Genomic DNA, 11,722 nt, shown 5'->3' on the forward strand with positions numbered 1-11,722 from the left:
TCAGCTAGGATGCAGTCTTTGAACAGCCGCAGCGCGCGCTGTGGCGCGCACGCACGAAGCGCCTCCAGGCGCCTGGCCCTCGCACCCAGGGCGTCGGCTGCGCCCCTGACGTCGGCCGGCCCGCGCGCCTACACGCACGAGGATAGCTCGCGCTATTGGCCGCCGCGGCCCGATGAGCCCAAGTGAGCTGCAGCTGCTGACCGCGTTGGCCGCACGACGTGTCAGCGGCCGCATCCGGGCGCATAAGCCTGGCACCCAGCAACTAAGGGCAACGACACAGGCTGCCTTGGTGCCCGCTTATGTGCGCTGCGTGCTGTGCAGAGAGATCTGAGACCCCCTCCTGCGTTGTCGCCCCTGCTGCTCAGTGGCTGGCGGGGCTATGTGGGCAACTGGTACCGGGACGTGCATGACCCCGTGGGACAGTCACTGGTGCAGGCACTGAGGACCTGGCGCCGGCAGGGTGCGTGTGTGGGAGCTATGTGGTTGAAGTGCACGAGGGGGAAAGTGTCAACGTGCAAAAACGAGTGTTCATGTATGTGTGTATGTGCGTGTGTATGTGTGTGTTTGTGTGTGTTCATGTGTGTTTATGTGTGTTGGGGCGCTCCAGCCATGTGGGGGAACAAGGGTGCTGCTGGCGATAATGCCCGTCACGCCACACTGTCTCCTGGCCCGTGCGCCGGGTACTCTCCTCCTCATGCTTTTCTTACCACCCAGGCAATGCAGCGCCTCTCACCTCACGCACCCTTAATGACGCGTGGGCTGCAAGGGAGCCTGCTGGAAGCCTGAGGTTATTTTGCTGATGCTGCCGCACTGCACTGCACTGTACTGTACGGCACCGCTGTGCAGGCGGGCCGGCGGGCGGCGGCGGCGGGGGCGTGTACGAGCAGGTGCATGTGTACAACCGGGAGGTGGCGGGCGCCGGCCTGAGGGAGGAGGACGGGCTGTTCGAGGTGCGGGCGGGGGGGCTGGGAGGGGGGCTGGGCAGCGTTGGGGCGGGACGGGGTCTGGGCGGGATGGATGGGGCATAGGGCCTGGGGCGGGGCGGGGAGGCGGGCATGTTGGCTGCCCCCCTGGGGCTCGCCAGCAGGTTGCCCTTCTGCCTGCCGCGTAACCTCGGCCACACGCACCGCTATTATTGTGGACGGGCACCGTGGGTGCGTCCACGCCGGGGTTTGTCCACGTGTGACGTCGTTGCACACATGCGGGCCCCGCCCCGCCTGCACACGTGCTTGCTGGCTGCCGACCTGACCCCGGCTCCACACGCCGCTCCCGCCCGACCCGCCCGACCCACAGGAGCGGGCCCAGCTGCGTCGGGGGTCCGGCCCGCTCGAGGTGAGGAGGAGGCGGGCAGGGAGCGGGGGAGGGGGGGACACAGACACGGACAGGGGGGTGAGGAGGGGGGCGCGGCAGCCGCACAGCCCACCCATGGTGCCGCAGCGCTAGCGGGTCACACGCGCGCACGCCGCCTCTGCAACCCGCCCACAGCACGCAGTCCAACCCTCCCGGCTTTCCTCCCTCCCAGCCGCCGCTGCTGCTGGCGGTGGGGCCCGATGCTGCGGTGTCGGTGCGGTCGCTGCAGCTGCCGCCAGTGGCGCTGGGCGGCGGGCAGCAGGCGGCGGCGGCGGCGGCGGCGGTGGGCGACGGCGGCGAGTGGGGATTCGAGCTATTCATCCAGGCAGGTGCACAGCAGGGACACACGCCGGGAACAGACAATAATGTGTGTAGCAATATCTCATGTATTTCTCAATTATCAGCACGGCTGCGACTTGCCCCAGCAGCGGGGAACTGTCCGTGGACATATGACACGTCCCGTCCATCCCTGTCCGTCCTCTGTCCCGCTCGCCCCTTCCCCACTCAATCCTCCTCAGGACGGCCCCTGCCGCTGGAGCCTGGTGCTGCTGTACAGCACCCACACGGGGGCGCTGGCCAAGGTCACGTTCGTGCAGGAGTACGACACACGCGCAGACCCAGCCACACCACACGTGCTGGCGGAGGCGGTCACCAGCGGCGCCGTGCAGCCGCCGCGGCCGCCGCTGAAACGCCACTTCGCCCCCACATGGGTGCCGCGGGGCACGTTGGGGAAGGTGACGGCCCGCGTATGGGCAGCGGAGGGAAAGGCAGCGGCAGCGGCTGCGCCGGCGGCTGCGGCTGCGGCAGGTGGCGGCGGCCTAGGTCTGCTTGTGGATGAGGCAGTGGCGGGGGAGTATGCGGAGTGGGCGGCTGCCAGCAGGTGCGCTGGCCAGGACCGGACATGGCACCGGGGCTGCAGGAGGAGGTGCCCCTTTGCTAGCATCGGGACGCGTCCATGTTCAAGACATTCTCTTGCCGGCATGCGTGCATGGCTACCGTACAGCACTGAGTGATCCTTTCCACTGCCACACCCTTCCGGCTCCGCCCCACCGCAGCCTTTCCCCCTCCTCGCTGCTGGTGCTGCCGCTGCCCGACTCCATGTACCTGCGCGCGCCCGCCTCGCTCAAGGACCTGAGGCAGCAGCAGCAGCAGCAGGCGGCTGTAGCTAGGGTTGTAGCTGCGTTTGAGTTTGGCGGGCTGTTGCGCAGTGTGGAGGGCGGGCTGCAGCGGGTGGTGGTCCGGTACGACGCCGCGGCGGCGGACGGGGGGTTCGTGGAGGCCACCAGGGAGGTGTTTGTGCGGGGCAACAAGTTTGAGAAGCTGGCTGGGGCATCGCGCTCGTCTAACTCGACTGGCTCGGCATAGAAGCCAGCTGGGGCTGCTTGTTAGGGGGCTCTGGTCGTGCGTGGGAGGGCGGTGGGCGTCCGCAGATTTTGCGACGACGGTTGGTGTCGGGCCGGATGAGCGCGAAAATAAATGGCGCAGGATTGTGGTAACTGGACTGCATATATAATTTTTATATCCCGCGTACTTACTAAAACAAGCATCAGCGAGTCTTTTGCTGCGACGACCTCTTGGGCTTTCGCACCCAAGCTGGCATCGAGCAATCTCCGCTACCAACTGAAAATCGTTTGCTCAGCCCACTAGAGGGCTTTCAAAACTTGCATCTATGCAGACTCTCCGGGCGGCGCAACTCGCACGGCCCAGGATCTTGGTGTCTCGGTCTGTGCGCATGAGCGGCATGAGCTCCCTCGTGGAGGACGCAGCTGCGCCCCCGGGCCCCCGCATCTACACACGAAAGGATGGCTGGCGTGTGTGGCCTCCGCGCACTCCCGACAAGTGAGTTTGCCTCATGCGACGCCGATCAGCAGCGCGAAATCGCGTGCCCACTCCCCTCCAGTCTGCGTCCCCCATGGACCCCGCCCCGCTGTGAACTACCTATCCACGTCCAAACCTGCTCGCAGCTCCTGGAATGGTTTCGTGGGCAACTGGCACTGCGACATCCACGACCCCAAGGAGTACACAGTGGTGCAAACGCTGCGCACATGGCGCCCCAGGGGTGAGTCTCTGCATGTGTGCGGGTGCCGCCGGTTGCTTGGTGTTCCTCAGCCTCAGCCGAGCGAGGTGAGGCGAGGTAACCCGAGGCCATGCCCCGCGATATCGGCTACTAGAAATAATAGTGCGTGTTGCACCTGGCTCGACGTCTGCGTCCATATCTTTCTCTATCCGCGTGTGACAAGTGTGACACCGGTACGGCAGTGCTGTTCGGCCCCCCCCCCCTCACTCGGATCTCTGTTTCTGCGCCCCCAGACGCCAGCCGCAGTGTGTGGGACCAGACTAACGTGTACTCCGCCGCCCGGCCCGGGTCCAGCCTGCGGGACAGTCCCGCGGACGGCCTACACCAGGTGGGGGCGCAGTGGTGTGTGTGGGGCTTGCGCTTGGCTTCATGGAACCCTTGAAGTTGCGGGCCTGCTGTGTATGTGTATGGTTGTGGTTCTGGGAGTGTAGGTGCGGTTGTGCAGTGGCCTCGGAAGGGTATGTTTCATGCTTCATGGTGCAGCTATTTGCACGCTGACCGCCTCCTGACTGCCTGCCGCTGCCGCCGCCGCCCCACGTTGTCGGCACCTGAACGGCCGTGCAGAAACCCTTCGAGTACCCGGTGGACCGGACCACGTTTGACGTGAGTGTATGCGGCGGCGAAAGCAGCTCCCGGTTGTCGGGGCTGCGGCTATCCGATTCGTCATCAGTCATGTACTCATGTCATGTCGTGTCGTGTTTGCACCGGACCGCGGGCGGAGCTGCCTCAGCCGCACGCCGTGCATGTGTTTGCGGAATGCACAGGCCCCATGCGTCTTGTCCGACACAAGCCCTGCTTCCGCACACGTGCGCTCGCACCCCGCCCGCCCGCGCACACACATTGCACACCCGCCCTTGCGCACACACGCCCGCAGTCGCCGGTTGACACGGGCGTGAGGGGCCTGGTGGTCACAGTGGACGGCTCCACGCTTATCCACATGGGCGGTTTCAACCTGCCGCCCATTGCCCTGGGGGCGGCACCCCCCGCAGCAGCACCGCCGCCGGCCGCTGCAGCAGCGGGCTCGGGAGCGCCTGCTGCTGCTGCTGCTGGCGGTGGCGGTGGTGCTGGCGGCGCGACGGCGGTAGGGCCCATCGGGCCGAGCTCACGTGCCGGTGGGCCCGCTGCGGGTCCGCCGCCCGTGTGGGGCTTTGAAATCTTCTTGCATGTAAGCCGGACTGCAGTGGTCGTGTGCCGAATGGCAGGCATGCATAGTCACGAGTGGAACATGTTGTGATGTGTATGTCCCACAGTGCCTACCATGTCCTGGGCCGCATGCATGCAGTGACTCCTCACGAACCTGGGCGACTACCGCTTTCTCCTCACCCCTCCCCGCTGTCCTGCCCGCCCCCTCCCCACCGCACCCCTCCTCAGGACGGCCCCTGCCGCTGGAGCCTGGTGCTGCTGTACAGCACCCACACGGGGGAGCTGGCCAAGGTCACGTTCGTGCAGGAGTACGACACACACGCAGACCCAGCCACGCCGCACGTGCTGGCGGCCGCGGCGGCGGACGGTAGCATCCGGACGGCGCGCCCCCAACTCAACGCCGCGGACCCCTCCCGCTGGCTGTCCGGCGGCGCCCTGAACGGCAAGGTCGTGTCGCGCCTGTGGGCGGCGGAGCCGGTGGCGGCGGCGGGGACTGCGGCGGCGGCGGAGGCTGTGGCGGGCGCCCGCCCCGGGTCCGGGGGCGTGGTCCGGCAGTTGATGGTGGACGAGTCGTTGCAAGAGCTGGTGACGTGGGGCGCGGCCAGCAGGTGCGTTGTGTTGTGCGTGTCTCCCTGACTGCCTGCCTTGCCGGACGGCAGCTGCTATGCGCATCACCTGTCATGACCCCTTAACGTCGGTGTGCCTGTATGCCTATGTGTGTGCTTCGCTCCTCCTCCCCCACCGCAGCCTTCCCTCCACCTCGCTGCTGGTGCTGCCGCTGCCCGACTCCATGTACCTGCGCGCGCCCGCCTCACTCAAGGACCTGAGGCAGCAGCAGCAGCAGCAAGCGGCTGTAGCTGGGTCTGTAGCTGCGTTTGAGTTTGGCGGGCTGTTACGCAGTGTGGAGGGCGGGCTGCAGCGGGTGGTGGTCCGATACGACGCCGCGGCGGCGGACGGGGGGTTCGTGGAGGCCACCAGGGAGGTGTTCGTGCCTTAAGTCACACGTGGGGCCGCCGTGGGCCGTGGGCCGTGCGAGGATTGCATGATAGCCATGATGCATTGATGTGATCTGGCGTGCGCATGGCGGTAATGGCAGTGTATGACGGTAATGGCAGTTCATGCGCGGATTGGTAGCGCCGGATGAGCGCCGAAGAGGTGAGCGCACAGGACATGTGAATTGCGGCGTGTTCCCTGCATCAGGAAGTGAGCCAGTGGACGCGCGCTGGGCGATGACTCTCCGCCGGCAGCAGACCACTGCGGACCCGCGCCGCCTTCCAACAAGCGCTCACACCGCCGCTAAGGCGAAGAGCGAAGGCGTAGTTATAAGTGCTTAACGCTGTGATTGCCACAACAGCCGAAGCAGCAGGCGCCACGGTGCTCTATCTGCGTCACGGGGCACGGGGATCATTCCGTGATAACTGACGCAGCCGTCCCGCGGCGCTGGTGGAGGCGCGAGTGCGCGACCAACGCACAATCGCCAGGTGCTGTAATGTTACAGCTGTGGATCCGCCTTCTGACCCGGGCTCGACACACGGCCGCCGCAGCCTACATACAAGTCTTCCGACAGGCGGACTGCAACCATGACTCGGTCTTGACCGCGCTTGGGGCACCGTCCAACACTGTGCTAACTTCGACCCCACCCAAAACTGGTGGTTATAGTCTTATAGACGTCCGACCGCTGCTTGGTACGGTAGGCACGTTCCTCTGGCACCTGCAACATGTGATGCACTCCAGCAGCACAGGGACCTGGCGCCACGGCGCCGCAACGTAGTCACGTACTATCGCTTAAGCTCAAGTCCCTGTGCTGAGCCTTGCTAAATCTACACCCCGCCTGTCATTCAGGGCCCGTACGGCATCCAGGGCCCGTACGGCGATTCGGTCCTTCGCTATGCCTACCTATTTTCGCACATCTAACTGCACGCTCACCAAACATCTCGCTATGCGGCGACGGCTGTGCCACCTGAAGTGCAGTTGCACCCAGACCACACGTGTGCACTCTTGTGCGCAGTTCGCAAAATGCATGAATGTTGATCGAATTTCAATCTACGCCCCAAGGCTCAGCCTGCACCAGCTGCTGCGTCTCCCGATCCAGCGGCGCGCGACTGCAAACCCCGCCGCCGGGCTAGCCGTTGTCGCCACCGCCACCGCCAACACCATCATAAAACGCGCCTGGCGGCACCCCCGCACCTGCCCCTCCGGCGGCCTTGCTGCACGCCACCAACAAGTCCAACTCCCACAGGGCCGCATCCACGCCCGCTGGCGGCGGCGGCAACTTGACGCCCGCAGCACCCAGACGAGTACTACGCAAATTGCCTGCAGCAGCAGCAGCAGCGGCGGCGTCGCTTGCAACGCCCGGCTGTGGCGGCGCCGCAACGGCTGGATGCGAAGGCGCAGGCATGGGAGGGTGCTCTGTGCCCGTGCTTGCGCTCGTGGTGCCCGTGCTGCCGGCGGCCGCGGACGCGTGGAGCCCACCAGCAGCAGGAGCCGCGTTGGGCCCGCTGCCGGATGCCGCGGCACTGGGCTGGGGTTGTGGAGTCGGAGCGGGCAGCGCCACGGGCGGGCGGCCAGAGCCGGACGCGCCGGCTGGCTGTGGCGGCGCCGGCCGTGGAGGTAGTGGCGCGGGTGCGGACGAGGCTGCAGCCGCCGTCGCCGCGGCCTCGGTGCCTGCGCCGCCTGCACCACCGGCCAAACCCGCCGCGCTCGCGCTTGCGCCTGCCGCGCCCAAACGCGGCGTCACCGGCAGCAGCGGCCCTGCCGGCAGCGTCGGCGGCGTCCGCGACGAGAAGCTACCCGAGCGACTGCCACTCACGCCGGCGCTGCCTGCGCTGACGTCATGCGGAGCCGCACCGCCACCGCTGCCGGACCTGCGGGTGGGGCCGCTGGCGCTGGCGCCGAGGTTGCCGCCGCCGCCGCCTGCAGCCCCGCCGCCGCGCCCGCCGCCCCCGCCGCCGCCTCTGCCGCTGCCCAATGTGGTTTTACCAGCAGACGTCGCCGCCACTGGCGACGCCGCCAGCGCGTTACGCCCTGGGGGCAGACTGCCGTAGTAGTACGTAGCGGCGTCAGCATTGAGGCTGGGTTTGGCATTGGCCGCAGCTATGGCCGCCGCCGCCTTTGCCGTCACGTTTACTGCCGCTGACGCCAATGGCGCAGTACGTCCGAAGACCGGGCTGCCGCAACCACCACCGCCGCCGCTGTCACTGCCGCGGCGGTCCGCAAGAGCGGTATGGGTGGAGCTGGCGGCGGCGTGAGGCCCGGAAGTCGACGCGGAGGAGGCGGTGGCGGCTGGGGGCCGTGTGGGCTCTAGGGAGCCGCCGCTCGCCTCCGCTGCGCCGCGACCGCCACCACCGCCTGCGGCATCTGGCGACGGCGCCACCCCCTTACTTCCCACTCCGCCTGCACCCGGCTGTGTCACCACAAGGCCCTGGATGCCGCCCACACCACCGGCACCACCCACACCGCTAGTTGCTCGCGTCGTGGGACCACCCGCCGCCGCCGCCGCCGCCGCCGCTGTCGGCGGCGCCGCTGCCGGTGTCGGTGCAGCAGCTGGTGCGGCCGGCGCGCCCCAGCTGCCCCACAAGCTCCGAAACGGCGACGGCGCCGTCTCCGCATGCGTACGTTGCTGCCCGCCGCCGCCACCAGCGTCGCCGCGACCGGCAGGCAACCCCAACACAGCCCCGACTGCCACGCCCGGCGGCGGCGGCGGCGGCGCAGAAGCAGCCGCTGGCGTGGCGAAGGCGCTGTGGTAGGATGCCTGCGGCTGCGGGTTGTGCGGCCCGTAGGTGGCATGGTGGTGGTGGTGGTGATGGTGCTGCGCGTCCGCTCCGCCGGCAATGCCGCCGGAGGTGCCCAGCTGCCGCAGCTGCAGCAGGTCGTTCTGCCGCTGCAGCTCCGCCACCTGCCGCTGGAGCGCCTCCTTGGCCAGGCGCAGAGACACCAACTCCATGTCAACCGCCGCCGCCGAGGTCGAATTGCTGCTGGTGGCGGCGGCGGCGTTGACGGCGGCACCGCCGCCCTGCTGCTGAGGGTGCTGAGGATGCGGCGGCGTTGGCGTAGCGCTCCTGTTGGCGGCGCGGGCGTCTGCAGCGCCGCCGCCGCCAGGGGCCGTACCGCTGCCGCCGCTGGGCGACAGGGATGTAGGCGAGTGCGGTGGCGGCGGCAGGCCGCGCCCGGCGGCGCTCCCGCCCGAATCTGTTGTCTGCAGCCCTGCCAGGATGGCGCCTATGCCGCCGCCGCCGCTGCCGCCGCTTGGCGACACGCGCGCAGGGGATACCGGCGCGGTGCCAACGGCTGTGCCGGTCGGCGTGCCGCCGCCACCAGCGCTGCCGCAGGCGCCGCTGAGGCTGGGGCCTTTGCTGGGAACGGGGGATGCCCCCAACGACAACGCCGAGCCGCCTGCGCCCGCTGGAGACAAGGACTCCGGCAGCCGCCGCCCCGCCACCACGACTGTCCCTGCGCCGCCGCCCCCGCCGCTGCCGCCGTTGGCCGCGCCGCTGCCGCCGCGCCACGTGGTGCCGGTGCTGCAGCCCACCGGCAACGCCCAGCCCGGCAACGCCGCTGACAGGCCCAGAGACTGCGGGGTGGGGCTGGGCGGCAGCTGCTGGTGCTGGTACGCATGCAGTCCGGAGGCGCTGGCGTCGGCGGCGACATCCGCGGCGGCGTCCGCGGCGCCGCGGCCCCAAGGCGATGGCGGCGCGGGCGTCGAGCTGGGGGAGGGCATCATCCTGCTGTGGCGGTGCAGACCATTGCCGTTGACGTCCCCTGACAGCGCACGCACCGCCGCCGCCGCCTCCAGCGCCGCCGCCACGACGGCGCTGGCGGTGGCTGGGCCGGGTTGCCCTAGAGTCGCAGCCAACGGCGGCGCTGCGGCTCCTGGCGGACTGGCGAGAGCGCGGAGGACCTCCGTCAACGCACCCGATCTGCGTGCGCCCGCGCCGCCACCGCCCCTCACGTCCCGGCCTGCCGCCTTCTTCTCGCCCGCTATCGTCGCGGTGGCGGCTGCCGCGGACACCTGCTTGCCCGCGGTCTCCGCGTGCCGCCACAGGCCCCAGTCCCTCAGGCCGCCCACCCCGCCGTCAAAGTCCGCCGCAGCCTCGCCGCCAGTGCGCCGCCCGCGCGCCGGCACTGCCGCCGCTGCCGCCGCCGCCAGCAGCAGCGTCCGCTGCTCCGCGGACAGAGGCTGTGGCCCGGCAGACGGCGGCGTCGGCGGCGCCCGCGGCGGAGAGCCGCCACCCACAGCCACCGCGCCGCCGCCATCAGCCGCCACCGCCGCCGCTGCCGCTTTCCTAGCACCCTCATCGCCGCACGTCGCCACCGCCGCCCGCGCTCGCAAGCCTGCACCGCCTGACCCCGCTGCCGCGGCCTCTGCCGCTGCTGCTGACGCGGCCTCAGCCACCACCAGCGCTCTCTCGCGACCCGCAGCTATCGCAACCGGCTCCGCAGCACGCGCCTTGAGCCCAGCAGATGTCGCCACCGCCGCTGCCGCTGCCGCCGCAGCTGCAGCCTCAGGGTCTTCTAGCAGCCGCAGCAGTGCCTGCAGCAGCTGCCGCAGCCGGTCCGGCAGGAGGGCTGTAGCAGCCTGCAGCCGCGCCGCCAGGTCTGCGGAGCGCTTGGCGGCTGTAGCAGCTATCGCGACGGCGCCACTGCCGCCCGTGTCGCTCTCGGCCGTTCCCGGCCTCGCCTCGGTCGACTGCGGCGCTGCCTCGCCCGCCGCCCTGGGCCCGTTGCTGCTCTTGCTGTTCACAGCGGGCAATGCACTGGCCTGTTGGTCGGATGCGTCTGGGGCGGCGCCGCTGGCCGCGCCTCTTGCGGCCCGGCTGCTGCTGCTGCTGCTGCTACTGCTGCTGCCGCTGAAGTTGTGGGCGTCAGCTGACAAGCTAGCAATGTGGGTATGCCCCTGAGCAGCAGACGTTTGAGCTGACGCGGCGACAGCATCTGCCGCCTCAGCAGCAGCCGCAGCGGACCCTACAGCCGCCGCCGCCACCACGCCCGCCGCCGCCGCCAGCTCCCGTAGGTGCTCCGCCGCCGCCTCCACCGCTGCATCTGCCGCCCGGCGCTCCGACTCGAGTTGCAGACTGTTGAAGCCAGTGCACAATCACAACATTAGGGGCCACACGCGATCAAATGAAGCAACAAGTCTGCGACCACCCTTCCCGCGGCTGTCCACAGTCGCATGGCACCTCAGGAAATAAAGTCACAAGGTGTCCCCCCGGCCCCGGCTGTGCCCTGCGCACACCTGTAGTCGGCAGTGCACCTCAGCGCTATCCGCAGCTGGTCGCGTTCGAATTCTGAGTCGGCCAGGTCACGCCGCAACAGCCCCAGTCGCTCCTCGCGAGCCCGCAGCAACTGCGTGTGTGCGGGGGTATTGCAAAGGGGAGCAGGACTGGGCTGGACACGGGGTCAGGGCCACACGCGCAGTCCATACAGGTGATGCCTCTACAAATGCCGACTTAGGCGTCATGACGAGGGAGGCACCCTAACGCACTGCTTCACAGCTGGCCACCCACGGCCCATGATTGGACCGCACCAACAGCAAACTAGACAGCATGCAGCACCAACAGCAAACAGCCCCAACACCCGACGGCCTGGCTGGTAAGCACCTGCAGGTGTTGTATGAGCTCGGCCTGCAGACGTGACTTGTCCTCCAGCAGCACAGAGGCATGGTCGCGGCTGGCGCTGGCGGCCTGGCGGGCCTCGGCCAGCTGGCGGGAGTGGTCGGACAGCAGCCGCCTGCGAGCTTGGAAGCAGGGGGCCAAGGCAGTTAGGGAGGGAGGGTTGGGCCCGCGGAATCGGGCGGTGGAAGTCTCACAGCACCATATGAGAGTTCTGAATACCGAAGGCTGCCCCGCGCCGACGCAGACCCCTGTTGTCAACTCGCCTGAGCGCGTCGTCATTTTGCTCGCGCTCTCTTGTCGCAGCCTCCGCTCGTTCGCTTGCCTCTTTTGCAATTTGGTTTGCATTCTCGAGCTCCACCTGTTGGCAATAATAGCTTTGCCAGACGAAGCGACCAGCTATGCAAGAATGCCGACCCACCTGCAACTCCGCAACGCGAGGGTCAGGCTCGTTTCTTCGAAAGAATTTCATTGTGGCGGGAGCTTGTCATCCTCAAAACTGGAAGGTGCGTGCAACATCGTGTCTGTTCCGAACTTGACAGCG

At 68.5% G+C, this 11,722-nt stretch overlaps 3 protein-coding genes across 3 annotated transcripts in view; 2 read left to right on the top strand and 1 right to left on the bottom strand.

Moving 5' to 3' along the window:
• CHLRE_02g113900v5 (uncharacterized protein) overlaps positions 1-2,867 on the top strand; it is a 3,088-nt gene extending 221 nt beyond the window's left edge. Inside the window, exons 1-7 of the mRNA XM_043059932.1 lie at positions 1-182; positions 366-460; positions 847-950; positions 1,294-1,332; positions 1,523-1,675; positions 1,869-2,230; positions 2,406-2,867. The exon at positions 1-182 is cut by the window's left edge and continues 221 nt beyond it. Coding sequence (XP_042927566.1) covers positions 10-182; positions 366-460; positions 847-950; positions 1,294-1,332; positions 1,523-1,675; positions 1,869-2,230; positions 2,406-2,715 — 1,236 coding nt within the window. The 5' untranslated portion in view covers positions 1-9 and the 3' untranslated portion in view covers positions 2,716-2,867. The remainder of the gene's footprint in view (positions 183-365; positions 461-846; positions 951-1,293; positions 1,333-1,522; positions 1,676-1,868; positions 2,231-2,405) is intronic.
• Positions 2,868-2,915: 48 nt separating this feature from the next.
• On the top strand, positions 2,916-5,909 carry CHLRE_02g113950v5 (uncharacterized protein). Its single transcript, XM_043059933.1, has 7 exons — positions 2,916-3,189; positions 3,315-3,409; positions 3,661-3,755; positions 3,992-4,030; positions 4,302-4,592; positions 4,799-5,178; positions 5,318-5,909. The coding sequence occupies exons 1-7, from the start codon at positions 3,020-3,022 to the stop codon at positions 5,565-5,567; spliced, it is 1,320 nt and encodes a 439-aa protein (XP_042927567.1). The 5' UTR covers positions 2,916-3,019; the 3' UTR covers positions 5,568-5,909.
• A 141-nt stretch (positions 5,910-6,050) lies between these two features.
• Positions 6,051-11,705, bottom strand: CHLRE_02g114000v5 (uncharacterized protein). Its single transcript, XM_043059934.1, has 5 exons — positions 11,600-11,705; positions 11,445-11,539; positions 11,167-11,296; positions 10,803-10,912; positions 6,051-10,641 (listed from the first exon to the last, which is right to left on the bottom strand). Exons 1-5 carry the CDS (start codon positions 11,648-11,650, stop codon positions 6,693-6,695), a joined length of 4,335 nt encoding a protein of 1,444 aa, XP_042927568.1. The 5' UTR covers positions 11,651-11,705; the 3' UTR covers positions 6,051-6,692.
• Positions 11,706-11,722: the final 17 nt, after the last annotated feature.

Source organism: Chlamydomonas reinhardtii, chromosome 2, assembly GCF_000002595.2.
Source record: "Chlamydomonas reinhardtii strain CC-503 cw92 mt+ chromosome 2, whole genome shotgun sequence".
NCBI lineage: Eukaryota > Viridiplantae > Chlorophyta > Chlorophyceae > Chlamydomonadales > Chlamydomonadaceae > Chlamydomonas > Chlamydomonas reinhardtii.